At 42.9% G+C, this 26,346-nt stretch overlaps 1 protein-coding gene across 1 annotated transcript; it reads right to left on the bottom strand.

Moving 5' to 3' along the window:
* ESYT3 (extended synaptotagmin-like protein 3) lies at positions 1–26,346 on the bottom strand. Its single transcript, XM_009696320.1, has 21 exons — positions 26,248–26,346; positions 25,629–25,705; positions 19,260–19,326; positions 18,548–18,637; positions 17,426–17,481; positions 14,226–14,346; positions 13,055–13,228; positions 12,441–12,523; positions 11,951–11,999; positions 11,208–11,297; positions 10,275–10,337; positions 10,109–10,177; positions 8,791–8,856; positions 7,347–7,433; positions 6,331–6,480; positions 5,350–5,792; positions 4,074–4,163; positions 3,403–3,534; positions 1,826–1,931; positions 956–1,005; positions 1–37 (listed from the first exon to the last, which is right to left on the bottom strand). The coding sequence occupies exons 1-21, from the start codon at positions 26,344–26,346 to the stop codon at positions 1–3; spliced, it is 2,199 nt and encodes a 732-aa protein (XP_009694622.1).

A 26,346-nucleotide genomic window follows, 5' to 3' on the forward strand; every position in this document is an offset into this window, starting at 1 on the left:
TCAAGTTTTCTTGCATCTACTCCTTGTCAGCTCATACCTGCAACACAGACACAATAAGTAATTAGAGTAGTTTAAGACTTTCTTTAAAGTTTTACCTAACTGGCACAACAGAGGGAACTTGGGCTACTTTATTGCTTGTGCTTCATAGGCAGTGTGTCAAAGGAGGCTTCGGAGATGGCCTCAAAATTCAGCTCTTTACCAGGAAATTTGGATGCGTCATTTTTCTCCTACTCCCATAATTGCCATAAGCTTACGTGAGAGACAGACACCAGCTGGGCCAGGGGAACTAGGTTTTCCTATCCTGCTGGCCAGGAGTGGCTCCCCGCCCGTGGGGCACCTGGCCTACCCACGCTGCATTCCTTGGGCACCACTGAGGGAGAAAGAAGGAAGAACTACTACCATTAACTACACACGTAGAAGGGGGAGAAAAAACCCGCCCTAGTTGTAATCTTTGCCTCAGACCAATGCTTAAAGGTTTAATTCTGAACCACAATGAACACACAAGGAAAACTGTAAGTGGCTTATTATAATAGTTTCTATAAATGCTTTGTAATTAAAGTTTTATCATAAATATATATTGCTGATCAGAGTATTAATTTAGTTAAGGTCTTTCTCCAAGATAAAATTTGTTGCAAGGTTACGTTAATAGACATAATTCTTTTACTTATGTGTCCCAGTGGCTTTTATGGTAACTTAAAATACGCTCAAGACTATAATTGAGATACAGGCCTCATATTAAAACTCTTTCACAGGACAGGTATTGTACTAGCAACTGGATTCACATACAATTTAGATAAAACTACCAGATTAGTTCAAGTTAGTCCTGCGTTTGCAGATCCAATATTATTCTTGCTCACCAAAACACACCGCCCATTTAGCAGCACTCCAACAGCAGTCAGGCAAACTCCCAGCAAAGCAATTGGCAGGGTTTGAAGGCACGGAGAAGAAAACTTACCATTGTGCAAAACCTTTTATTAAGTCCTCCTGTGACAAGTCAATCCGCACCTTTAAAAAAGCAAATTTTATTTCTATGTTATTCAGCGTACAAGTTGATGAGCTAAGCTAGCGCTCCTCCCCAGTCAGACCCACTTTCAGGTCCTAGGACTGCCGCACAGCTGGAGGGAGACGAGCTTCCTGCACTCCCGGGACAGAGGCAGTAGCCAGTCTCGGCGCTGCAGCTCAGCTTCTTAGGAGCATTGCTTGGAAATTTATCTATCAATCGCTGAAGTAGTGATTCCAGTTTACTTTTCACAGAATCAAAGTTGTTCACAGAAAGCTTAAAGGACCGTTGGCAAATTCTGGGCTTTCATCACACGTCTTTCTCCGCTTTGTGCTTGCGCTATTGGAGCCATTCCCTGAATGGGCAGCAGCACTGCAGCTCAGCTTCTTAGGAGCATTGCTTGGAAATTTATCTATCAATCGCTGAAGTAGTGATTCCAGTTTACTTTTCACAGAATCAAAGTTGTTCACAGAAAGCTTAAAGGACCGTTGGCAAATTCTGGGCTTTCATCACACGTCTTTCTCCGCTTTGTGCTTGCGCTATTGGAGCCATTCCCTGAATGGGCAGCAGCAGATCCAGGGAAACGTTTTTATTTCAGGAGCGCCCTTCTGAAATGAAGGGGCACGGCCCATGAATCACATGAGACCACACAAGCATCCACATGGATACAGCCTGATTTTAGGTGAAAATCTAGCAGAAAAAGTTACTTCCAGATTGCTAGTCCTGTCACTGAGACTTACTTACTGGAACTGCATTTCAGGATTACAGGAATGGCTCAGACTGTTCAGCTCTATGAAATCGGGAGTGTAGCTTCTTTAAACTTACTTTCCCCAGCTCCTTCCTTCCCTGTGAAATGAAGGGCCTGCTGTTTTTCACTGCAATGTCCAGTGTCCTTTTCTTGACATCTTCCAAAGATTCAAAAAATTCAAACCTAAAAGTAAAGTTTTGAAAGGAGAGACTTAGGTCAAAACCTAAAATTCTGTAAGCATCAGTGGCCAGGATACAGCGTCAGTGGCCAGAACTTTAACAGAGAAGGAAGACACGGAAAAGGCAATTCTATAGTTAGATTTTTATTCACATTGTAAGAAATCTCTTCCAGGCCTCATGAAAGACGATGACCCTGTTGTTCAGACTGTTCACTGTGCCAGAGGGAAAGGAGGAAAACCTGCAGTCATGACGAAATGCTATTTACCGTCATTCTTCCCCCTTCATGGAAGATCAGCATGTTTTCCATGCAACCTTTATTACTCAGAGGAAATAGCTGAGCCAACCCCCCCAAGTTTACAAAGTAGGCTTATACCACATTAAGAGAAGACAAAGGTTGAAACCTGTGGCAATTAAATTCTTAATGTCTCTGACTCACGCCTCTGGCACATGACATCTAGTGTCAAGTGAGTTTTGTCCACGCTAAATCATTTAAGTTCTGCCCAGCTGAATAGCTTCTCCTCAAGTCAGAGCTGTAAAACTGGTAATGTGTTTTGGAGCAAAGTGTTGCTCAACCTATTATACGTAATTGAGGATGTACAGGACACGTCAATACCGAGGATGAGGAAAAAGAGATGCTGTTCCTAACAGCTGTGCTGGCACTAAAGCAGTGGAGTTATGTGAGAATAGGCAGAAGCAAAATCCACAATTCTAGTATTTTGAGTGTTAAGATGAAATATCTTAAAATCTTTTCTCCATTTCTGACCTATACAGAAAGGACCCAACATCGGAAAAAACTGAGCCACCCAGGACCACCCAATATTTGCATATGTGTACCTTCCTCTAAATACGGGATTAAAACCACCTCTCAAATGAGCTCTACTTCTAAGCATTACTGTGTTTGGTTTTTGTGTAAAATGCATTCCATTTCAGCAGCAGAGCTGTGGGCACGACACTGTCAGCAAAGAGGTGGGAGCATTTTACCCTGCTCGCGCCAGGTCTTGATGACAACATCCACCTATCTGTCCCAAGAATGGTCCCGTCTCAAAAGGCTTTGTATTTCTGCCTTTGGCTTTTGGAAAGTGGTCAGAATAAACATCAGGCAAAGAAGTATGAACACAGAAGTAGGTTTTGTGAGATACCCAAAAGGAAAGGGTGCCTCTGCCACGACAGGGAGTTAAACATGAGTAGAGGAATGTCAGTGTAGAAAGCAGCAAGTGCAGCCACCATCTGCTGGGATCAGGGAAGGGGTGGGAAGAAGGCATGCCCTCCCACAGAGGGACAGACACCACCACAGGCAGAGCAAGGCCAGCCCTAAGCACTTGCAAATCACAGTTAAAGTGCCATTTTTTTTCAGAAGACCTGCAAATTTTCACAAGACAACCCTTAGGAGCAACAGGAGCACACCTTACCTAAGCCCTTTCATTATACAGGGATCATAACTATTTCAGCAGCACTTATAATTAACATTTTCTTACTTCTCATCATATTGGGGGTTCAGAGTTTTTTTCTTAACGGAAGTTTTCTTCCTGCTTGTCCATCTTCTATCTGGAAGCAGGTATATACGAACATACGGATCTACTCCACGATTGGAAGCAGGTACTAAGTTTCTGTTAAAAGAAATACAGTGTTCACAAGTAAGGCAGGTTCTCCCGCTGTGTGTTATGATACCTTCTCTCTCTTAGAATCAGACCAACTCTTCTTGGGTCCATAGGCCAAAACCATTTATCTTGGCAGTTGGAACATAAGGAAATAAAACTTTAAGGATGTGAAATTAAACAAAATTTTCACTACTGTGTGGCCACTTATTGGGGTTCCTAAATGAATATTTACAAATTCAGTTATAGGTATCAATCCTTGTCATGATGCCCATCATGACATCCCAAGACACGCATCAGTTGTCAATGCTGTCCAGAGGAAGTTTTGCATGGATGACAGCTAGAGGATCTCTACTTGCTGACCTGCTACCGGCATTGACCAGAGCTGGGCTTAGTGAGGCTGCATAGACTGAAGTCACCCAATGCTAAGGCATCTCAACAGGGCAGCTTACGCTGCACGTGGTTCTGCTCCAGCTTTGCTGAATGTCTTGACACAAGCTCAGCAAGTTCTTCCCCTTTCCTTTACAGATATATGCAACTGTCAGTGTTACCTGCAGCCATTCACCAGCACGACGAGACTCTGCCGTATTGAAGCATACCGCACTGTGAGCTGAATCTCTCCCAGAGGCATTTCAGTCCCGCTGTAAGACAGTTACACAGTCAAAGCTTTTAAATACAGCTATTTAAGAGACCTCACGCACAGACCTAGCAGCACGAAACAGGACACGAGTTTCAGAAGCTGGTGATGCAATTTCAGCTATAACCAACCTTCAGGGCACTATTCTTCTTTCTGGCATCCTAAGGTTTGCTATCGAGAAAGCAGCTGGACCGCAGAGGTTCCACAGAAACAACACTCCTGTTAGCACCAGCACTGCCTAGCCTGCCTTTTGTACAAGTACCTCATTTCAGTCCCACAGTACAAATGGCCAAAAAAGCACCTACTTGGCCTGCTGTAAAAGGAGCAGCAAAGTACGGGTTAGCATGCTACACAGCTCCTTCAAGGATGTCTATATATGCAAAATGGGACCATTTTTTATATTTCATTCTGCATTTTATTAAAGTGGTTTCAAATCCAAAACATATTGCTTAAAAATGGTTTATAAATGAGGCCCTGTTCAGATCTAGAGAATGTGCCAGTACAGAAGTGCTAGACCGAACAGCTGGAGCTGGGTTTGGTATTCAGATTTATAACTGCTCTGATGCCCTCTTAATCGAGATGGACCTTCTTTGCTACTTCAGTTCGTTAAGGACTCTGCCAGCTCCTAGCTACCAGCTCCATTCCGCACCCCGGCTCTTCGTCCTCCTTGACGGAGCTGACTACCTGCAGCCTCACACTTAGCACTGTGGGAAGGACACACACACAAGCACACCTATCCATGAAAACTTTGTTCACAGCATTATGAGAGTCTTAAAATTTGTTGGATAGAACACAGCATTCAAAACTTTAAGCAGCCAGATACGCTTATCAAAGGTTTATGTTTTTACAGAAGTGGGATATTCAGACTTCCAATATCCTGTTGCTAAAATCGTGAGTGTTATGGGACCCAGGATATTCTGTGAGAGGCTCTTAAGCAATATAAAGCCAACATATGCAGCACTTCTTAGGAGAGCCAGAGAAGGAAATGCTTTCACCTTACCCCTGATCTGATAGTGACCCTGTAATTGACTTTGCTGTTGACTGGAATACTTAGGTCAACTCTTTGCAAGCTGATTTGAGACCCAAGACTCCAAAGGACTTAGCAGTCTTGAATTCAACTGTATGCAACAGCGACCTATAAAACCCAAACCTTCCCAAGAGAAGAACAATTCAGCTGGAAGAACACCTACTTATGAAGGTCCAGATTGCTGCTACTTAAGTCAAAGCAAGAAGAAGGCAGAGAACCCAGCGAAGCAACACTGGGCGCAAGCCTCAGTTCCTGTACGACTGGCAACGTGGGCATGACCGCTGCTCTGGTATGCAACGCTGATGACGGGCAATGCTCTGGATTTTGCTCGTGCTCTGCCTCATTAAGGCCAGCAACAGTTTCACTTGGTACAGGTGCTGCTGAACTGTCATTTGGGTGCGGGTCTTCTCTGCTGTCCTTTTTCAGCAGAGATTCAAGTGCTGCAGAGTCTTTGCTCACGGGAAGTACTTTTGAGACTTCTGGTTTTGGTGGGGAGACAAACTTTTGCTGGTTTCCACCCTTCTCCCTGACATGCACAGGACCTTGCTTCGAGGCATTGACACCAGCCTTGACTATTTGTGGATCGGGTTCTTCAACGTTCAAGGCCTAAAAAAATCACAAGGGAGAGAAATGAGTGCTGCTCCCAAAGCACTGGGGTTAATGCCAGCATTACCATCTAGGATGAAATTTCACCACAAAACTGTAACAGCGGGAGTTTGCCATTAGAGGTGAAAGAGGCCTATCGGATGAGCTGTGATGTTCTCTTCCCTTGTCCTACCCAGTATGTATTTAACAGTGTCTAAACATTGATCCAAAGCACGATGAGAAAACAATTCCTAAGCATGACTCTTTCTTACTGTTCAGCAGCTTTGCTTTCCCCAGCTTAGATTTTCTCAGTCCAACTCTTTGTCATGAGAAGATTTTCAGCAATGGCACTGCACTAAGTTTTAGGAAGCCTCAGGGATACCTCTCAGCTCCACCATGCACTCTTAATTACGCTTAAAGACCTCATCACACTTCTACTTTCTACTCATCTGTGAAGCAAAGCTGCACTTCTCCACACCCACCTTTCACCTCTTTTGCCTGGTTAGAATTGGATGTTTCTGCTGGGCAAGCCGAGTGAATATGGCAAAGAACAACTTACCCGCAATACAAGTTTCATCTTAATGAAGCTGTCTGAACTGGAATGGTCCAACTGAAATCTCTGATCGAGAGTCATGTTTGGGTCCTTAAGTAAGTGCGAGAGACATACCACTGAAGTTCCCAGGGCACTATCCCGATCCTTGTCTTTTATCTAGGTGTGGAGGGGGGAAAAAAAAAAAAAAACAAAAAAAATTTTATTAGATGGAAAACTGGAAAGCATACCACTGGGAACGGCAAAGCAAAAAGGTATTTCAGACATAGACCAAAATTAGCTTATTTTCTTCAGGACGTACTACCAAGTATGGTTACTTCCAAATGGATGATGCCAATATTGCAGGAGTGTAACAAATTAGTATGTTTGGAGTAAAAATTCCATCTCTAACTATATAGAGAAGGAACTGCCTTAGCAGAAAAACTAGGCCCTGGGATTTACTTGACTTTCCTTACTTGCTCTGGGGAAAGTGTCCCAGGCACCTGGGATGACAACTGGTCTAAATCTTTACAAGCTTTTTAGGTAATAGTTTGTTTAGCCTATTTAACCTCAATACACCTTCTAAATTCAAATCCAGTTCTGTAGCCAAGTGAACAGCCATAGAACTGGCTGTGACTGCAACGTATGCCAGTGAGATTCAAGATTTCTTAATGAGCCAAAATACCAAGGTAAAGAGATAGGGCCCTGGTTGAGAATTATGAAGGCTGCGATTTCCAACAGCAAGATATTCATGGTTTTACCACACACAGACCTGTATGAAACGTCCTTTGGACTTTGTAGCCAGAAATATCCAATGTTTTGAACTAAGATATTATGCATTACATGATCCCAGAGACAAAAGTAGATACCAGCATCATCTAACAGAGAATTGCCTGTGCAATAGCAGATGCTTCTTCCACCTTTTAAGTAGGAGGACCCCAGTACAAGCACACAGAAAAAACCAGCACTGAGATTACATCCACCATAAAAAAGGTTTCTTCTTACAGATGTGGACTCAGTCTTCAAAAGAAAGGCTTTTCTCTCACCTCAACATGGAGCGACTGGGAATGAGCACTGTGGATGAAGAAGGTGAAAGCCTGGCCCCACGTGGGATCTTTGCTGAAATTGCAGGTCTGCAACAAGAAGATTGTGGCACATATGTCAGCTTATTCTGTAAGCAGCAAAGAATACCATGACAGTGACCATCAAAGAGGGTCATGGTGACCCTCTTGTTTTATTCAGTGATGCTACACCCCAGCTGAATGGAGAGAGTGAAATTTCTAAGTCAGAAGCATGCAGAAGCAAAGTCTCTGGCAAAACCAGAACAAGTTCTGTGGGGCGTGGAAATGCCAAAGAACAAGTCTGGTGAGCTGCAGTTGGCTCCAACCAGTGCTGCCTGGACCAGCAGCCACCCAGGGAGAGCCACAGTGCTGCCTCCAGCCTGCAGGCACCCAGTGCCAGCTCCCAAAGCTGCAGTGAGCTGGCTGGGAAGGGTAGGAAAGCTAAGGGGGCAGTCTGAAGGGTGTAGAGCTCATGGGAAGAGTAGGAGGATGTAGCTTCAGTGCCATCCGCTTCAAGGATGAAAGAGCATGGAAAGCACCCGCAGGGGCTGTGGCTGAGGCTGTTCCATAAATCAGCTGCTTCCACCAGGCCACGAGTGCTGGCAGGATGGGAAAAGGAGCGGGGGAAAGCTGGAAGTCTGACCTAGCTTCGGAGAGGCAGGTGATGTGGTGGGGAAAAGGGAAAGCCAAAGAAGGTAAAAATGCCAGCAGAACCCAATTTCTGCATGGAGCAGGTGGAAGAAACAAAGGAAAATAGGTGCTAGTCCCGTATGCTCGTGTGTAGCCAAGAGGATTCACTCCTATTTGTTGAGTGTCTGTAAGAACATAGAGCTACCCTTATCTGCATCCAGCTGCGGCGCAATAAACACAGCAGCTACTGAAAGGGCAGAACTCAGCTGTTGCTCTTACTCATCAGGCAAAAGTAAATATTAAATAATGAAAAAGGAACTGAAAGTGAAGTGGAAGAGATCTGCATATGTCTTGTCCAGGTAAAAAAATTCAGTAAAACTATGAAATACAGGAGCCAGGAGACTCTGATGAGGAAATAAATGCCAGTTCGATGCAAATGACACCGTGCCCTGAGAAAGCATGAGCCAGATTGCAGATTGATCATTTTTTCCTCTTCAACCCTTGTAGAACTAGAGTATCTTGACCAACATGACCTCGTGGCCATGAGCACAAAAACACACATCTGTACAGCAACTGATCAGACACCCACTAACCAAGCACAACTCAGTGACACACCGCTTCCACACGCTGGTTGAACCCAACCTCCCAGCCTCTGCAGCTATCATAACTACTTAACTATCATAACTACAGTTCTTCACATCAGCTTCACTAGTCCTACCCTTCCTAGGGGCTACTTGGAGATAGTCACCCATAAAAAAAGAAAGTATTTAAGGAAAGCAGAGGAGTCAAACAGCCTCACCTTGCTTTTCTGAGTCTTGTTTCCTACTGTGAGCAGGACAAAGGAGGAAGGTTCTCGTTCCATCTTCTGTGATTTAATACAAGGAAAAAAAAAGAAAGCAGAAAAAAAAAATAGACATTTATAGTTTACAGGAAGCAATATCAAACCACTACTCTTACTTGAAATAAGTTGCTGGAAAGCTGACAATAGCTTTGAGATGTGGAACATCTGAAGAGTGCAGTACACAGGAAAGACTCCAGTCATAACACAGCACTGTCTTACCCTCTACTATCAAGAGTAAGCTTTTAAGCTGAAGTTTTATGTATTTAGGTTTCAATAGGTGAGCAGTTAAAAATTTGTCAGAAGCTGAGAGGAAACAGAGAAGAGAGTTGAAGACTCAGTGGGAAGTCTTCACCATTCCTGAATGAAACAGGACTCTCAGAATTGGCTTCCAAGGCTCAGGACTTACTGTAAAGCAGCTAGAAGCCAGTCTTTGGCACCAAGTAGCAATTCCTTTCCAGAAGCAATGCTGAACCTCTTGTACTGTGCACTAATGCTACAGAAGGTAAGGCTGAGGATCTGGTCTTGGCACAACATTGCATACAAAGCAGATACAACGAAGTCCAGAATTAAGGATTATTGAATATGATGTGTATCACAGTGCTGGTAACTCATCTAAATTGTCAAGATTGCATTTAAGAGGGGAGCTACTCAGAGAGAATGGGAAGCTTTATCCATTGCTCAGGGCCATGGTTGTGTGTAGCTTGTTCAAGAAAGAGAGGAGAAAGACATTTTTCCCTATACCCACCATTTACATTACAGTAGCAAAATGCAGTATTTGAGGGAAAAAGTAAACAGAGGCAAAGAGAAAAGAGGCATGAATGACAGAGTGGCTTCGGAATCCCTCTAAAACTGAGGGGGAAGGAATCTGGTGGTCAGGTCTCCAATGGACTGAAAGGTTACCACAGAAAAGCATATTCCTCCCATCCCGAAGTGGGAGGTCAAGCTGGAACAGCTCAGCATGGGAAGAACCCCAGCAGCAGCTGAAAGAGTAACATGACTTGGTCTGATGTCTGGAGGCTCTCTGTCCAAAGTATAAAATAAAAATAACGACAACTCCACACACAATCAAATATTTCTGTGCTGCACTCCCCCTTGGACCTCCTAGGCTTTTACTGGGGTGGGGGTGGGCTTTCAATCACTATTTTGAAGCCCCAGTCACTTAGATTCTGACAGTGGAGAGATTATTTCTTTTTAACCACAGCTAGTTTCAGTTGCTATGATACCACATAATCCAGAATGTTGTTTTGCAAGAATGGGAGAAGAATATAAATTTTACCTTGAGGTACTTGTTATTTTTGATCTTCTTTGCTCCACATTCACCATTCGAATACTCAAAGTGGTTTTTCTGAATTAGTAAAAAAAATTATTTAAAAGCAATTAATTTGTGGGCTTTAAAAGAAAGGTTAGGAGTGAAATGCTGCCTGTATGTGGTTTGTACTTACTGGAAGGTTGAAGGCACTGTCCAAGTAGACTATCAGAATAGCTGTACACAGACCCTTCTTATCCTGCGAAGGCCAGGAAAGATAAAACACAACAAAAGACAAGGTAGGCATGATCACCCATCAAGGACAACATAAAGCACAACACAGATTCGAAGGACAGTTTCTGAAAGCTAAGCAACTCTTCACCTTTCTCCTACAACTTGCAATTTAGAGGAGTACAAGCCAATACAGCATGATGGTTTTAAGCAGACCAGTAAAAAGAGGTGTAAGTCTTTTCAATTCACTGGCCTTAATGCTCTTCAATCTCTCTAGCACAGACAGAACTGGTTGGATTTCCCAGTACACCAAGGCACCTAAGAACATGCTCAATCGTGTACATTAACATCAGTAACCAGTAACCCACTGTCAGCAGAACAAAGCTTGGAAACAAATTTTATTCACTTCGGCAGAACTCAAATGCTTTTCCTTGATTATGAAGAAACAGCATCCTTGGGAGATGGGCTTTATCCAAGCAATTGTGCTGGACAAGTAAGACACCATTTGGAACCACGGCCCTACCAAGCACCAGTGCTGGGTATTTGTCTAGGACTCGTACAGGTTATACACAGAGGTCCTACACAGATCCTAGATGGAGAGGGAAGGGAAAAATTATCAAGGGAGGGAATGGTGAGAGACCGCTTTGCAGTGAGTCAAACAAAGCTTTGCTAATTCAAGCAAAAAGAGCTGCCAGATTTGAGTTACTTCTGAATAACTAAGGGGCCTAGGGCAAGAAAATGCCCTTCCTCCTCAGGAGGGGAGGGAGGGGTAAATCACGTCAAAACTTTGTCAGACAAAAATAACTCCCATGAGTTTGCCTGGGGTTCCTAATTTTACACACTGTTGATCACTGGAAAAGGATCAGAGTATCTGAATCCTTTAAGCAAATATACTCACCTCCTGTAGCTTTTCTTGGTCATTTACTAGTGAGAGCCACTCCAGTTTTAAATGCAAGTGTCCACTTGTTGTCTTACTTAAGGGAAACCACTAAATGGAGACAACAAAGAGTAACTTGAGAACTGTGAGGCAGAATAATTTTTTAATATATGTTGCAGCCTGAGACTTAAGTACAATAGACAATATGAACTGCACTTTGAGCACCTTAGCTTGCATTTTTGACACTTAGATTGCAGCAGGTCCATCTACTTAGGAATACAAGCCACAAAACCCGAAAATAAGATACCCATATACACGCAAAGCATATGGATATTTCCAACCAGGAGCAGCACAAGACAGGCACCCTGGCATTGTTTGCAGAGTGCTGGGTTGCAGGATGAACCACAATAAGATCAGATTATTTCTTCCCTCAGCAATCAGATTGCTTCACCAAACTTTATCTGTAGCCTTGTACAAAACATTTGGTACATACAGGACACGAGATACTAACACAAGATACCCCACTGCTGGCTCAGTGTAACCTCAGTGCTGTCTGAGGCTGCCAGCTTGATTGTAAAAATTATTGTAATGGCTACTTCAAGTTCTCTGAGTGAAGGTATTTTCTTTTTGTGAAAGTACCACAGTGGAAATGTGCAAGGAAGCTGTAAGCACACAGAAACAATGTAGTTGCAGAGGGAGCACACAAATGAGTACAGGTAAGCATACACTACCAATCACATTTAGAAATAAGCTGTGATCTTTACCTCATCAACAGTTCTGTCATTCATTACATCCACTAGGCTTATAAGCAAGCTGAAAGACAAAAAGTAAACGTTTCAGCGTATACTTAGGCATACAGCGTACTGCTGTTGGGGAGAGAAACCACCACCAAAAAAGCCACACTCAAATCTGTTCCAAATGACAACTTCTACGCATTACCTGTGTGCATGTGCGCTGAAACGCACTTACAATTCTGAACTCCCCCCCTTAAATATTTTCAAAACTAAAATAAATTTCAAGTAAAGCTCAAGCTGTGTAGCAACTATCACTTCTAATGGTTTCCTAGGATTCCCTGCAGGAGTCTGGGACCATTCTCTACCTTGTCCAAAGTTAGTTGCGCTAAGAACTAATAACTTGGTATCACTATTCGGACAAAGGGAATAGCTTCCTTCAATATTAAATTTCCAGTATGAATAATCTGGGTGTCCCACTGCAGAGGTTACTGGACCCTGAGCAAGGGTTATGCTAATTTACCTGCCCATAAAGTCATCTTTATCTGGATCTTCATCGTACAAGTCCACTTCTAAGTCCTGACCAGGCACTTCATGAACAACAAACTGGAGGAGAAAGAGGTATTGATTAAAAATAAAAAGCATTCACATAGGTTTACAGAGGCTCAGGCTGTGGACAAGAACATGACATTTCAGAACTGTATAACACATTAAGGACATTCCCTGCTGCTTTGTGGCTAATTGCGTAACAAATACAATTGATTATAAGCGAAAATAGATCAAAACCAGTTTGCTTGTTTTTGAACTACAAGTTAAACCCCTCAAACTGGTATCCCTAATAAGCAAAGAATAATCAATGCTAGAGCAGACTACAGCTGCATAGACTGCTGCACTGATTGATATTTAAAGCAGTGTTTTGCACCTCCTCCAAAAACCCACATATGTAAATCAGATCAACCTGAATGACATTTCAAGTTTGCAATGCAAATTTGAACTTGTTTAAGGGACAGAAATGCCTCAATCAAGTAACAAGGAAGTCCACCTGCTCCAGCGCAGTCAGCTAAGAGAAGGTCCTCCAAGCACAGGGATGTAAACAGCTGTGTGTCCTACAGATGGAAAGATCAAAAGGTTCACTACCTCAAATGTCTCATTCCAAATGGGATTAAGATCTCGGGAAACTGTCTTGCTTCGATACTGCACCGTGCCAACGCGAAGAAGAGCATACGGGTCAGACTTCCCCCTGATTGCACCAAGGAAACTGTCTTTCTGGACAAGGTTTTCAGCCTCTAGCAGATGAACCCTTATTACTCCCTGAATAAAATAAGATAAAAAATTGGTCATGAAAATGCCATCTTTGGATAATTATAATATGCTACCTCCTAAAATCAGTTATTTCAGGCAGCAAGGGTAGTCACTACGACAGCTTTGCAAAGACATGTATTTTGATGCAGTATATTTCCAATGACAGCTGTTTTAAAACACTTTTTCTACCATTTACCTAGAGGGGAAAAAAAATAATCTTAAACAGATACACAATCCAATCTAGATAACTGGTTAGAAATAATCTTCGATTTATTTTTAAATCAGAAACATACACATGGACACAGGATTACAGCCACAGTCAAATCAAGTGTAGAGTAAAGAACAATTCCCACTGACTGAAGGAAGAACTAAGCACCCATTGGTAGGTTCTTATTTTGTTGCAGAGTGGCCATTCAACTTCAATTTGGTGATGCAAGTTTGCAAGAGGGAGCATCCCTTTGTCATTCATTTATATTTACCCTCATTAATGAGTGTATTAGGTATTTGACAAGTGAGGAGACTGAAGACCTGGATATGTCAAGCATTTAGGAGATTTGTTGTTGTTGTTTTTCTTTCCTGAATTTTTTTCTGTAACAAAGAGATGTCAATCTCTGAGCTCCCTATTCACATCCATTCACAGCAATAGTAAAAAAAAATTAAGTAGCCTGACACTACTTACTTATGTATTTACCTTCTCTAACTGAAGATCTGTGGTATTCTCAAGTGAGACTAAAGCTTTAAATTGGTAAATGAGCTCAGTGTCTAAATAGACTTCTTATGCCATGTATAGAGGGTAGGGCCCACCAGCCTCCCCCCCGCCAAATTATGAACTATCTAAAATCTGTTTTTATATTTCCTAAATATCACCTACAGAAAGCCTGCAATCCAGGTTGAAACAGCTGATACAGGAACCTAAGACACTAAGCTTGCATGCATCCACGTTGCGGCAAATGTACACTCAGGTAGATTAATATTGTCACTGAAAAAAACCAAAACCAAAACTCACATGCGGGATCGGGAACCTCAAGTGGGCAATGTTCATGTTCTTTTTCAGAGGCACTGTGATTCTGTTTGGTAGAACCAGCCGTGCAGCAATGAAGTCTTGAATTAGCGAGTCTGACATTACACTGCAGGTGGGGGGGAAAAAAGCGACCTAAATCTCTACAATCCATCACAATTTCAGTTAGAATAAAAGAACGAGGCACTGCAAAAGAAATGGGCACTGCGAAATGAGTGATACTGCCTACCTTCCCCCAAAGAGTTGTCAAGCATTGGAACAGGCTGCCCAGGGAGGTGGTGGAGTCACCATCCCTAGAAGTATTTAAAAGACGTGTAGATGTGGCGCTTAGGGACATCGTTTAGTGGTGTTTAACACTCCCAGACTTGGCAGTGTTAGGTTTACGGTTGGACTCGATGATCTTAAAGGTCTTTTCCAACCTAAACGAGTCTATGATTCTGTGAAAGAGTGCTACGTACAGCTGCACATGGGCAGAAGAAACATATGCTTGTGACATTTAGCTTAGAATAAGAGGAAATGGAGAGGACAGTTCAACACCAGAACCAATCACCAAGGGTGGATGTGGATCACTGTGGAAGGTTAGGCTGTCTCCTATCAATAACTCGCATCCAGTTGAGCTGCTGCAGAGGAGAGTATGAGCATGGGGCAGCCTCTCAAGATCTCTTTCAATCTTATTCCCTGTCGTTCTGCACATAATCACCATTGGCTTGTGGCACACATGGTCCAAGTGCCCACTTGCACACAGGGTTGTTGCAGTCTAGGGTTACTAGGGCTAGGTGTGAATTCGGCTCTAGCAAGTTGTAAATGATGAATAGGAGTTTAGGCCATATGATGAGATTGTCACACACCCAAACAAGTCATACAAACTCATGTGCCTTCTCGGTTTCCTTGGGAATGCTTCCAACCTAAACGATTCTATGATTCTGTGAAAGAGTGCTACGTACAGCTGCACATGGGCAGAAGAAACATATGCTTGTGACATTTAGCTTAGAATAAGAGGAAATGGAGAGGACAGTTCAACACCAGAACCAATCACCAAGGGTGGATGTGGATCACTGTGGAAGGTTAGGCTGTCTCCTATCAATAACTCGCATCCAGTTGAGCTGCTGCAGAGGAGAGTATGAGCATGGGGCAGCCTCTCAAGATCTCTTTCAATCTTATTCCCTGTCGTTCTGCACATAATCACCATTGGCTTGTGGCACACATGGTCCAAGTGCCCACTTGCACACAGGGTTGTTGCAGTCTAGGGTTACTAGGGCTAGGTGTGAATTCGGCTCTAGCAAGTTGTAAATGATGAATAGGAGTTTAGGCCATATGATGAGATTGTCACACACCCAAACAAGTCATACAAACTCATGTGCCTTCTCGGTTTCCTTGAACCGACACCAGAAATGGACAAGGTGAGGAGGGAATCAGGAATTTTCAGCATTTCACAGTGGGCTCAAGACCTCGAAGTACTTTGGGTTGAGACTTAGAACATGGCCCCAGCACACACTGCCATCTGCTCTTGGCCACATGCCAAGACCTTACTGTAAAATGGAAGGAGAAGCCAGCCACATTCAAACCAAAATGAGTTTGGCTTGCTTTTTTTTTAATAGAAGACCAAGCAAAAGATGAGATTCTGTATCTTGGTATATTTTGCACTAAGAAGGAAAATCTTGTTTTAAGTAACAGGATCTTTGGCATACAGGAGATCACAATGGCTGAACCGAGGGTACTGTCTGTCTTGGAGTTTAGGAAACTTTCCCACCTAGTTAAAACTTAAACATTTCTGGCTTTTCAGTTTAAACCTTTGCTTTACAGTTGCTCTATTTGTATGGTGGGGACAACTAATTTGACCTATTTCTCCTGAGCAAGAAGTACATGTTTAACGCAGATGCCCGGTACTCTCCAGGTGATTAATGAGAGGATTTCAACATGACCAGAAGGAAAAACTAAGAGGAAAACCCAAGAGCATGAAACATCTGAAAGACTTTCATCCTCTTGATTAATCCAGTGCTTATAAGGCAGCTTCTCAGGGTAAGCTTGTGCAACAAAATTGTCACAGTTCACAGATAAGGCTGGGTTCAGACAGAAGGAAAGTCCTCTCCTACTGCAAATGTGAAACCAGGAGCCTGAAAGCCCAGGCCGTTGGCTTTCCTTCAAAAAAACCCCACAGGAAGGTCACAGAATTGTCCCTTCTCTTGAGTCTCAGGGTACACTCAACTAAACACAGCTTGTACATGAGGACAGCCGACTGCGTCCAGTTTCTTTACCCTCTTAAGTATGCTCAGTTCATTTGAAAGGGAGAGCTCTTGTTCAACCTGTACTTCAGCCTATTCATGGTCAGGCATGTTTTGCTCCTGGCTTTCATGTGCAGTGCTGATGAACAAACATGGGTTTCTATGTTCAAATCCCTGTGAGAGAACCAGGGAATGAAAATTTAGGACACCAAATTTGCACTTAATTATATGAGAGGCTGTAGGTTGGAACACCTACATACCTTCTCCCTGCAAGTATTAAGGAAACCACATTAGAAAAGAACAGATTAATTTCTCTGATAAAAACTGGAGCTCTCAGGGCAAACTTCAGGGCAAAAGGCCACTCTGGCCTCAAATTAAGAGAAAAAGAAAGCTTCCTCTCACTCGACATCAAAGGCCTTCAGAGGCCCTTTAATGCATAAACTGGCACCTAAAGTAGCCAGCCACTTCCTATGAGTCTGCAAACTATGAGCTGCAGGGGAAGAGAGGGGAACAGAAGTGTCTGTATTTGCATTTAAAGGGAGAAAAGCAATGGCTCAGTAACCAAATATATTTTGTTCTTGCGTAACAGAATTTTCTCCTTACGCTAAGGAACAAGGACAAAGTGAATCTCCAACCTGGAGAAACAGTTTGAAACTTACAGTACTGAAAACTGCTAAGATTTTCATCCTTGCTGTGCAAGTTTTATGCACAAGACCAATCTAAGAGGCATTGGGGAAGAGCTACCCTTTCTGAAGAACCTAAAGGGTGAGCAGATTACACAGAAAAAGAAGAACATTTCTCCTTATAAATCTGGAGTAGTTTTCTTTATCATGGATTGTATTTCTATTTGCCAGAGGGACTGCAACTCTGTGGTACCTTGCCTTTTTTCACTTTAAGATAAACAAATGTAAGCACAAAGCACAAGCTTTTTAAAGCAGAATAAAGTGAAGCAAAGTAGAGACTTACTTAATCCCTGGGACATCCAAGAGGTTGCTCATGCCTGCCCAGTTGATTTCCAAGTGCTACAACAAGATCAGGGAGAAAAATTATACAGGACCATTAAAATTTATTTCAGAACAATTATAGAATTTAAAGGGGAAGCAAATGCTTCTAAAACAAAGCCAGCTGTTTAAAGAAAGCAAAACTTGCACCAGTAAGTGACTGCACCTGTACATTAAAACCAACAGCTGGTATCAATTCCCTTATCTATTTTACCTGCTACACCTGAAATGAGGGTATCACTGGGACTTATCCTGCAAGCACAGGGAAAGACAGCATTCAGCCCCTAGCAAGACCACTGGCAGATGCCCTGGGGTCATGCGTAGTAAACCCGACAGCTCTACCTAGACTTTGAAGCTGTTCCCTCGTCTTTTCACTTAGAGGTTGGCCTATGCCCTGAGGCAGGGGGATTTACAAACACCACCCGACTTCAGGAGTCTGTATTTCTATTCACACAATAAACAAAAAGGTTTTTTTCATGTGCTAAAATAATGCTACTACATCTAAACACAAAAACACCTTATCCAAGATCAAAAATGTATGACTTCCATGAACTCAAGCAGAGCATAACCCACAAGCAAGGCTGTGTACTACAAGATAACTGGTTCTTACAAGACTAGAAGGTTTCTCATATTTTATTAAACCACAATTCAACTACAAGGCGTGTGACCTTAAACAGGCAAGCTTTCAAAGCACAACCATGACTGAATGGTCTCCAAGACGACTGCATTTAAAATCTACAAATGGTAAGATTTAAAATCCACCTGCCAGAAACCTTGCAGCAAATGCCTTGGAAATGGCTCCTGTGCTGTCACCATCTGAAGGTCCTCCCATTCTTAGAGTGAAGCAAGTAACTTTTTAGGCACTACTACAAAAGATTAGGGCAAATTCAATCCTATCCTCTTGGAGTTCAAGAGGAGCATTGAACAATCAGGAATTTGCTATTCAAACACCTGCACTGAGAGGCAGAGTTATGCAGTTTGGGTTACCAGTGAAGGACAGCTTGTGTTACTCCCTGAAGACCTATCCATCCATTAAGACAGACCAGGAAGCAAGAAGACTGCAGAGTACAGTTCACTACCGACTTACCGGTTTCTGCATAAAAAACAAGGTCACCGCTCCAATAAAAGGTGCATCGGTTAGAAGAGGTTCCAGTATCACCCGCAATGTCCCATACAACTGCAAACAGAACAGACCAAGGAAAACAGAGTCTGAAGGTACTGTCAGGATACAGTTTCAAAACTGTGAGATTTTCAGTGATGGAGATAAATTCTAAATAAAATTACTTCAAGTAGGATTTTTTAAATTAATAACACCACTAACCTTCTCCCCCTCAAACTATTGCTATTGATACCAGGCAATGCTTTCTAAGTTTGTGGAGTGTCTCTGCGATTCTGACTGCCATACAATGGAGAGATCTGCCTACTAGCTTTCATCATTGTAAAAACAGGTTGTTGGTCTAATCTACACCAGTTTATGAACACCCTGGCAGAACTGGCTCTTCTGAAGTTCTCTACCAACATGCAGCTCCTCTGAACTCCAGTGGCAGAAGCTGGCCCACACGAGCTCGATGCTCTGGCACTGACTCTGTTTAAGGGTCACACTAAGAAGCTTAAAAGTGCTATTTAGGTGCTCTCCATGGAAGGCATCGTTTCCCCAGCCAAAACACGAGGAGATAAAGCCAGTCATTCCAAACCTGTTAGTTGGTGGCTTCCCAGTTAAGTGTCATGACATGCCCGTTGGGACACACTACCCCCTGGCACACAGAGCCTTGAACAGACAACGTTAGCACTATACGCACCTGTACGCCTTTCACTCCAAGATTAAATTTCGATATGTCCATGTGAATCTCACAGTCCCCTATGTAACTGAAAGAAAATTCTCACATTATTCCAGTGTTTGCAATAGTCCAATGAGAAATTTGGGGCTGTACAGAGTATAAATTACATTAGTTTAACGACTGACAACATGACCCCACAGGCAGAAATGGATTTTCAAGCAACTGAAAATGGAAAGTTGAGTAAATTGAACAAGCGTTATATCTTCACAAGAGAAACCCTGCAGTCAGTTGTGGTATTGATCTACCTGCAAAATGTCACAGCAACATCTTATTTCAACATTACTTTTCCATCCTTAGGACTGGCAGTTGGCCGAGGTAAGCTTGCTCCAAGGAAGGGATCAACAGGCTCATTCAAAATTCAAAGTCATAGCAATTGCCCTCTTGCTCCCTTCTCTGCCAAAGGCCTGATCCCACCTCACAACCTGGTGACTGAGCTCCCAAGCTGATGCAGAGCCATCCTGTCATTACATATGGGTTCCTCACCTTGCCCACAACCCAAAAGCCCACCTGAAGGACAAATTAATTAGTAAAAACAACCTGGTTTCCTTGAGGCTGAATTAAAAGACAACAACTTAGATCAGATTTTGGTCAGTTGCCATGGTGAACATCAGGCTTTATATAAAATGAATGCTGAGTGTGGTACTTTTGCAATTTGGAAACCATCTTAGACTTTAATAAAAGTACAAACACCACCTTTGCAGAAACCGATAGCCACTCCCCAGGGAGCAGAACCTAGCAGATTTGTTGATGCCTCTGGCAGAAGACAACTGAAAGGAGCTACCAAGTTCCCTTTCAGTGCTCTGAGAAATAGCTTGTTCTGGATGCAGACACAGAAACACCCTGCAGGTAAAGCAGGGTGTAAAGGTACCACAGCACGGTGAATGTGCTGTGCTTGCTGCCTACATGCATAATTTCACTCCATAATCAAAGAAAAAGGACAAGATTATTGCTCTGGCCACATGTATATGGGCAAACAGTGCTGCAGTTGCCACTAATTCACACTGTAATATGCACATAGTCAGATTCCCCTCCAAAAACACTGCCAAGAATGTGTAACCCTGTGAATTTGTCTCCATTTTTGCAAGCAAAGTTCTCGAATATTTGTTTACAGATAGTCACTTACCAGAATTTAAAAAGCTCATAACACACAGATTAAAGTCTTTAATGTTACAGCATTCTCATTTCTTAAATAACCAACCTCACAGGTCATGCCAAAATTAACACAATCTTCCTTATAAGCTAGTCACATAATTAAGCGTATTTTTACATTTATTAATTTCTACAATTTTGACATTATCTTACAGCTCATTACACTGGGTGCTAATAGAGCTTTGTCACAATAAAAGTCTAAATGAGAAGCCAAAATGAGTTCCTCAATTTGCAGTAATTAATCCAAGAGGATTTAATTCAGCTGTTGCCCGTGTCCAACACAACAAATAATAGTTGTGGTGTTTCAATTTACAACCTTTATGCCTTTCCACACAGTCAAAAATGCTTTCTACCCAGTCCTAGATGTGTCCTTTCTCCAGTAACACTTCAATACATGCAGTTGTGTTTTAGAGTCTAGATGTCAGAGAAGTCTTTACCCCTTTTATCAGAGCCTGAGCCTTTAATTATCCTTAAGTCTGCTTCATACGGGCATCACCCCCATGCCAGGGTGCTCGGTAGGAAGGATTCACTCTCTGATCATCAGTTTTACTCCTCAATTCCAGTCCAAGCTGCTCGTGCTTTTGTCTGTCCCCTCTGCTCAGCGTAACCTGGCTGTGCTCTCTGCTGTCCTGCCCCAGACAGAGCGCGCCTGACCAGACTCAAGCCTTGGCACTCAAAAGCACGTAGGGCTGAGCCCCTCTGCCACTATGCACAGGACCATGCTTTACCCACCTGTGAAGAGTGGAAGAACCCGCTGTTTCTCTCCGAAATCACCTGTTGCACAAGGCGATGCAGATAAGCATGCCTGTGACATGGATGAGAACAGGAGAAGCTTGTACAAGTGCACGTACTTGTATCTCTTCTGTACGTGGGTCAAAAAGCTGGGCCCACTGTTTATGATACGATGGCAATGCATTGGCTGAAGACAGGGATGCTACAAGAGCACACACTGACAAGTTTGACTAACCCGAATGTCTATGTGTCCCTTCAGAAAAGGCATGTGCAGTTCTCTCCCTGTAAAGTCACTCCCCATGGGCCTCATCTTCTCATCAGCCCGCATGCTAAAAGCTCCTCTTGGTCCAGCCTTCTCAAGTGCTTTGTAAAGCAGACTACTGCTTAGACTGCCTGACTTTGGACTTGGGTAAACGAGCAAGCGGTATTAGACAAATAAGAGAGACAGGAAAATGTGACCAAGTACCCCAGGGTATGAGAAAAACCAGACCACCTCTACCTTTCCCCTTTGCCTATCAAGTCAGGCTCCTGAGGGCAAGCGTTCCTTTTCTGCTCAAGACTGGCAAGTTTCCAAAAGGCTTTTAGTTTCTTGTAAGATTCTACAAACTTAGTTAAGCCAAACTCCATCAAAGCTCAAAGTATTGCTGCGCACTTCTTTTGACTACTTTCTCCAATTCTGCACTAGAAGACAGAGACTGTCTTTCCAGATTTGAAAACATGCCAGTTAGGAGGTCCAGAGATTCTCTTTTAGGAGTAAACTGCAATGCATAAATTTCTTTTATACGTATTAATTATTACACTATTCTTCTATGACATCTCATGTACTATAAATGCCAAAGAAGAGCACAGAAATGAAAATCCAAAACATTTCCAAAGAAAAATTATGAGTTTAATTAATTAATTATTAATTTAATTAATTAATTATTATGAGTTTAAATCAGATTAACGAAATAGGAACCAACTGATTTACAAGATATTCTGCTGGGAGGTAACAGTGCCTTCCAATACTTTGATGATTATAGGCAATGGTTACATGGCTACACAGCAGCTCAGGCAATTGCAGAATTAGTGGGAAGAAAAGCAGCTGTAGGAGGTCAAGTGGCTGCACTTGAAAAGTTCCCATGTTGAAAAATGTGGTTTTGGAGAACATTTCCGGAATCCTTTGAGATTAATTCATTTGGAGAATGCAACTGTCACCTCCCTATGCTCAGGGGACACATTCATGATTTAGATCTATGGTAAATTGTTTGGAAATCCCAGAGTATTGCCAGTCTATTTCCAGCTGAGGTCTCATATTTCAGATTTGGGGATTTCAAATCCCAGTCTGGTGGGGATGTCATATCTCATTTAGCCACTGCAAGAACCCTGATACTTTCTTACGTGTCACGTGAAAGCTGTAGATCAGGTATATTTGCGCTGGAAAGCAGATACATGAACAGAATACAGACATCAGGACCTTCAGGCAGATAAATGACAAACTTTGTCTGTACAGAAGACCTGAGGGTAAGTAGTGATTATCTCAACATTTCTGTTCAGTCCTATAAGCTGTGACAAAATTTACACAACTTAATCTACACCAATTGGGTGCATCATCTCAGGGACCGAGCAAATGATTTTGAAAGAAGACTTATAGCCTCCTTCCTTGCCTTTGCCAAAAGGTCTCTGTGCCTCACAAGTAATCACCTCTGAGGCTTGGTTTTCCTGCCAAAAACTCAAGTATAGTCCTTTCATGGGAGACAGTCAAGACCGTAATGAGACAGTGCTCTACATAACCATTCCCAATGCTCCAATGCTACCGACATGTAAGCTGTTAACAGATTTAATTAAAGCAGCTTCTCAAGTTCCTTTTGGTAACTCCATGCAATACCAGACCTATGGCATCACTGGCTCTGCTGACAGCAGCTGCCCATACAAGTAAGGGACCGCTAAGCGCTATTTTTCACAGTTCCCAAGCAAAGGATGCAATTTGTGATATCACATCACAACTTTAACATAGAGGAAAGGAAGCTCTTCGTCACGTTGCATAGACCTGAACCACAACATTCAGCGCCACATCACGTCATGGAGATCAGGAGCACAGAATAAACAAAACACTTGACAGATCATATGTCTACAAGTGGCTATTAAAATGACACAAATTATTCCACACAGACCACAAAGGAAGGCTAAGAGGGAAAGGTTTTTTCTACTCCCGCCCTTTTGCTGTGTTTTTCCCTGGCCAAGTCAAAGACTCTGGGCTTCAGAGACTAGTTGCCTCTTTGATAAAAGTGAAGGAAAAAATCCCTTCTCCTGTACTGCTGTAAGGCTGAAAGTAAGAAGCATTTACAGAGCATGCTGAGATTTCTGGATGCAAGACCCTGCCTAACACAAAGGGTAACTCAGCACCGGAGCGGGGCAGAGCCACTGCCAAGGCAGGAGCGCTGCCCACCGGGATAACAGCACCCTGCGCAAACCGGCCGCTTCATCTTCACTGCTGCAGCTGCCCTGGTCAGCACCACATGCAGTGGTGAGCCAGCCAACAGGCCATGCTCGTGTGGGTTCACCAGTGAGGGAACTCCCACAAAATTAGAGCCAGCAAGCACCAAGGCAAAGGAGTCGTGTGTATAACATGCAGACATGTTAATCCTTTAACGTCCACTACAACACAGCCACACTTCTCTGCGCCATCATGCAGCGACTGAGAGATGGTGCAAAGGGCAGCAGCCTCACTTGGGCAGCTCAAGTCCATCTCCTCTAAGCAGCTCTTCTCCCACCACCAGCTGGACTCACACAGACACTCACTGCTATTCATGTAGCTGAGAGAGCCTATTTTGTAATGGGGGTTTGCCTCACTCCAGAAAAGTGGAGATTGCCCATTTCTTTGATTAAAGGAAAAAAAAAATAAGAAAAAATAAAAAGTGTTCCTTTGACAATCCAGAGAAAGGCAGGTAAGTAACACCACTGCTCAACAATTTGCTTCTCCCCGTTCCTGGAAGTAATACACTATCTCCTGCAGACAGGGTACAACACACAACACCCAGCTTAGTTGCAGAAACTGATGTTAATGTATTAACATAAGAGAATCTGGGTCCTTAACACAGCCCGAGAGAAGAGATAAGACCCCCATCACAGAGACAAGGTAGTCTGAACAGTCCTGTGTGAATGCAGAAATACGTGTGTTATCAGATGACAGTTCAGCTTAAGTTATCGTCAGGATGAGGAACAGAAGTGTTTGGCCAGTTTGGAGATGCTGATGGGTCTGCCAGAGGGACAGGAATGAGGAGGTGGGGGAATCCCTCTGCAGAAGATTGTTGAAAGACAGTGAAAATGAATATGTGGGAGAAGCAGCCTGCAGAAATAGTTTAACAGAGAACAGCAGCAACCTACTGCAGAGCCTTAAAGGCATCAAATCCCTCCATCTCAATGTGGAAAGCATGAATGATTTGCCAAAGGCCCTAAAACTGGTCTGGCTATTACAAAGAGCATTTCACTGACAGCACCGAAGCACAACATGTTCTGGCTGAAAATCAAGCGTGTCATTTTGCAGAGAGCGATGGTGCTCTGCCAGGGCTGGGGATGCTGCCGTGTCATTGCCACACCAAGCAGCAGGCACAGTTCTGAGCAGCTCTGTGCTGTTGCCAAGACACTCCGTAATTTCACACTGCTTTTTTTCCTGGCACTACCATGAAGAAAAGCCATTTAAATTAGGCAGCTGAATCACCCACTAAACTTACAGAGGTACAGCAGCATGGAAGCCGTAATTCCCCCAATAATTCCATTCTCCAGGCTAAACCAGGAGAGAGTTTAGCTCTGCAGTGGCTCTGATGTTAACAAAATACACAAGTTCATTCAAAACAGCCTGGGAGGTATCAGATGTTTTATCTAATTTTGTTGTTGTTGTTGTTAATAGAGCTAGAGGCAGTTTTCTGCTCAGAGAACAGCCGTAATCCAAAAAAGCAAATGTGTTGGTGAGTAAAGCAAGGGATTAATCTAGGGGAAGAAATTAAAAAATAAATAGCGCAAGTAGTTCTGGAAGAACTGGAGACGTTGGACTGAAGAGGAACCATGGTGATGCAAGGCAGACCAAGCGCCTCCAAGCCTGAGAGCTGTCAAAATGGGACATACAGTTCCAAAACTTGGGTTTTTACTGCCATGAATGGCAAAGCCAAGGGCTACATTCTTATACCTGTGGCAGCAGTGATGGGCCAGAGTAGGTAACACCTAAACCTGCACTGGTGACACTGGTTTCTGACTTAAAGGCTGATTCACATCTAACTTCTTTAAGTACTGGGACATCCAGCTGGGCAAGAGATTATCTTGTATAATTCTAGGTTGATATAAGATAAGGACTTCTCTACTTCATGCTGATCTTAGTGGACCACATGTCCAGCCCAGCATGACAACTCATGCACAGGTGTCAAATGGACAGTGAGTTAAGAACCATCTACATAATCAATGATGCAATATTACCATATCTGCAGATCTAGGATAACTTGTCTTCTATTGATTTCTTTGGTGTAGGCTTTTATTCCGTTGATTCTCGGGCACTGAAATGAAGACAAACAAGATACAACACAGTTAATATTTTTGAAGTTAAACCCAAGTGAAAAGTCTTACTCACTTCGATCAATTTGAATACAGAAGCATTCACTGAAGACTTGGCACAACTGCATGTAAAGTATGAGCAAACCACCCAAGTTTTTCACTTAAAGAGGTACTGTGAACAGCCTTGGCAGTCCTCAAATACAGAGCCGGCTGCAAGTAGCCCATGCTGCAAGCCTTAGGAAGCACTGAAAACTCCTGTCACAAGGGTATAACAGAAAGAAATATGGATATGTGTCCCTTTTTCTATCTCCAGTCCCATGACACTGACAGCTGGTGGGAAGGGGTGTGCGTGTCTCCTATGATCTTTCCTTCACAGTGAAGACGTTCAAGTCAACATGAGAGGGAACAAAGGAGGTAGCAGTGTTGTAGCAATACCATTTTGTTAAACACTCAGAGCTATTAAAGAGCTGAACATCAGACTCCCCTTGCATCTGAACTTTTCAGAAAAGACTGAACTGCAAGTGTTGCAAAGGATTCACACTACCTTCTCGCCAAAGTGGATCTTGGTAAAGGTGCATGTTTTCAAATGTACATTCTTTGCTCTGATTTTTGGCTCAAGAACTTCTTTAAATGCCTTTTCCAT

Source organism: Cariama cristata, unplaced genomic scaffold, assembly GCF_000690535.1.
Source record: "Cariama cristata isolate BGI_N322 unplaced genomic scaffold, ASM69053v1 scaffold83, whole genome shotgun sequence".
In the NCBI taxonomy this organism is placed as follows: Eukaryota; Metazoa; Chordata; class Aves; order Cariamiformes; family Cariamidae; genus Cariama; species Cariama cristata.

Coding starts and splice junctions, on each gene's coding strand:
- ESYT3 (XM_009696320.1), bottom strand. CDS start 26,346: ATGGAAAAGGCATTTAAAGAAGTTCTTGAGCCAAAAATCAGAGCAAAG. Junction 25,706..26,247: donor AGATCCACTTTGGCGAGAAG/GTAGTGTGAATC, acceptor TCTTCATTTCAG/TGCCCGAGAATCAACGGAAT. Junction 4,164..5,349: donor AGCAATCTGGACCTTCATAA/GTAGGTGTTCTT, acceptor ACTGTCTTACAG/CGGGACTGAAATGCCTCTGG.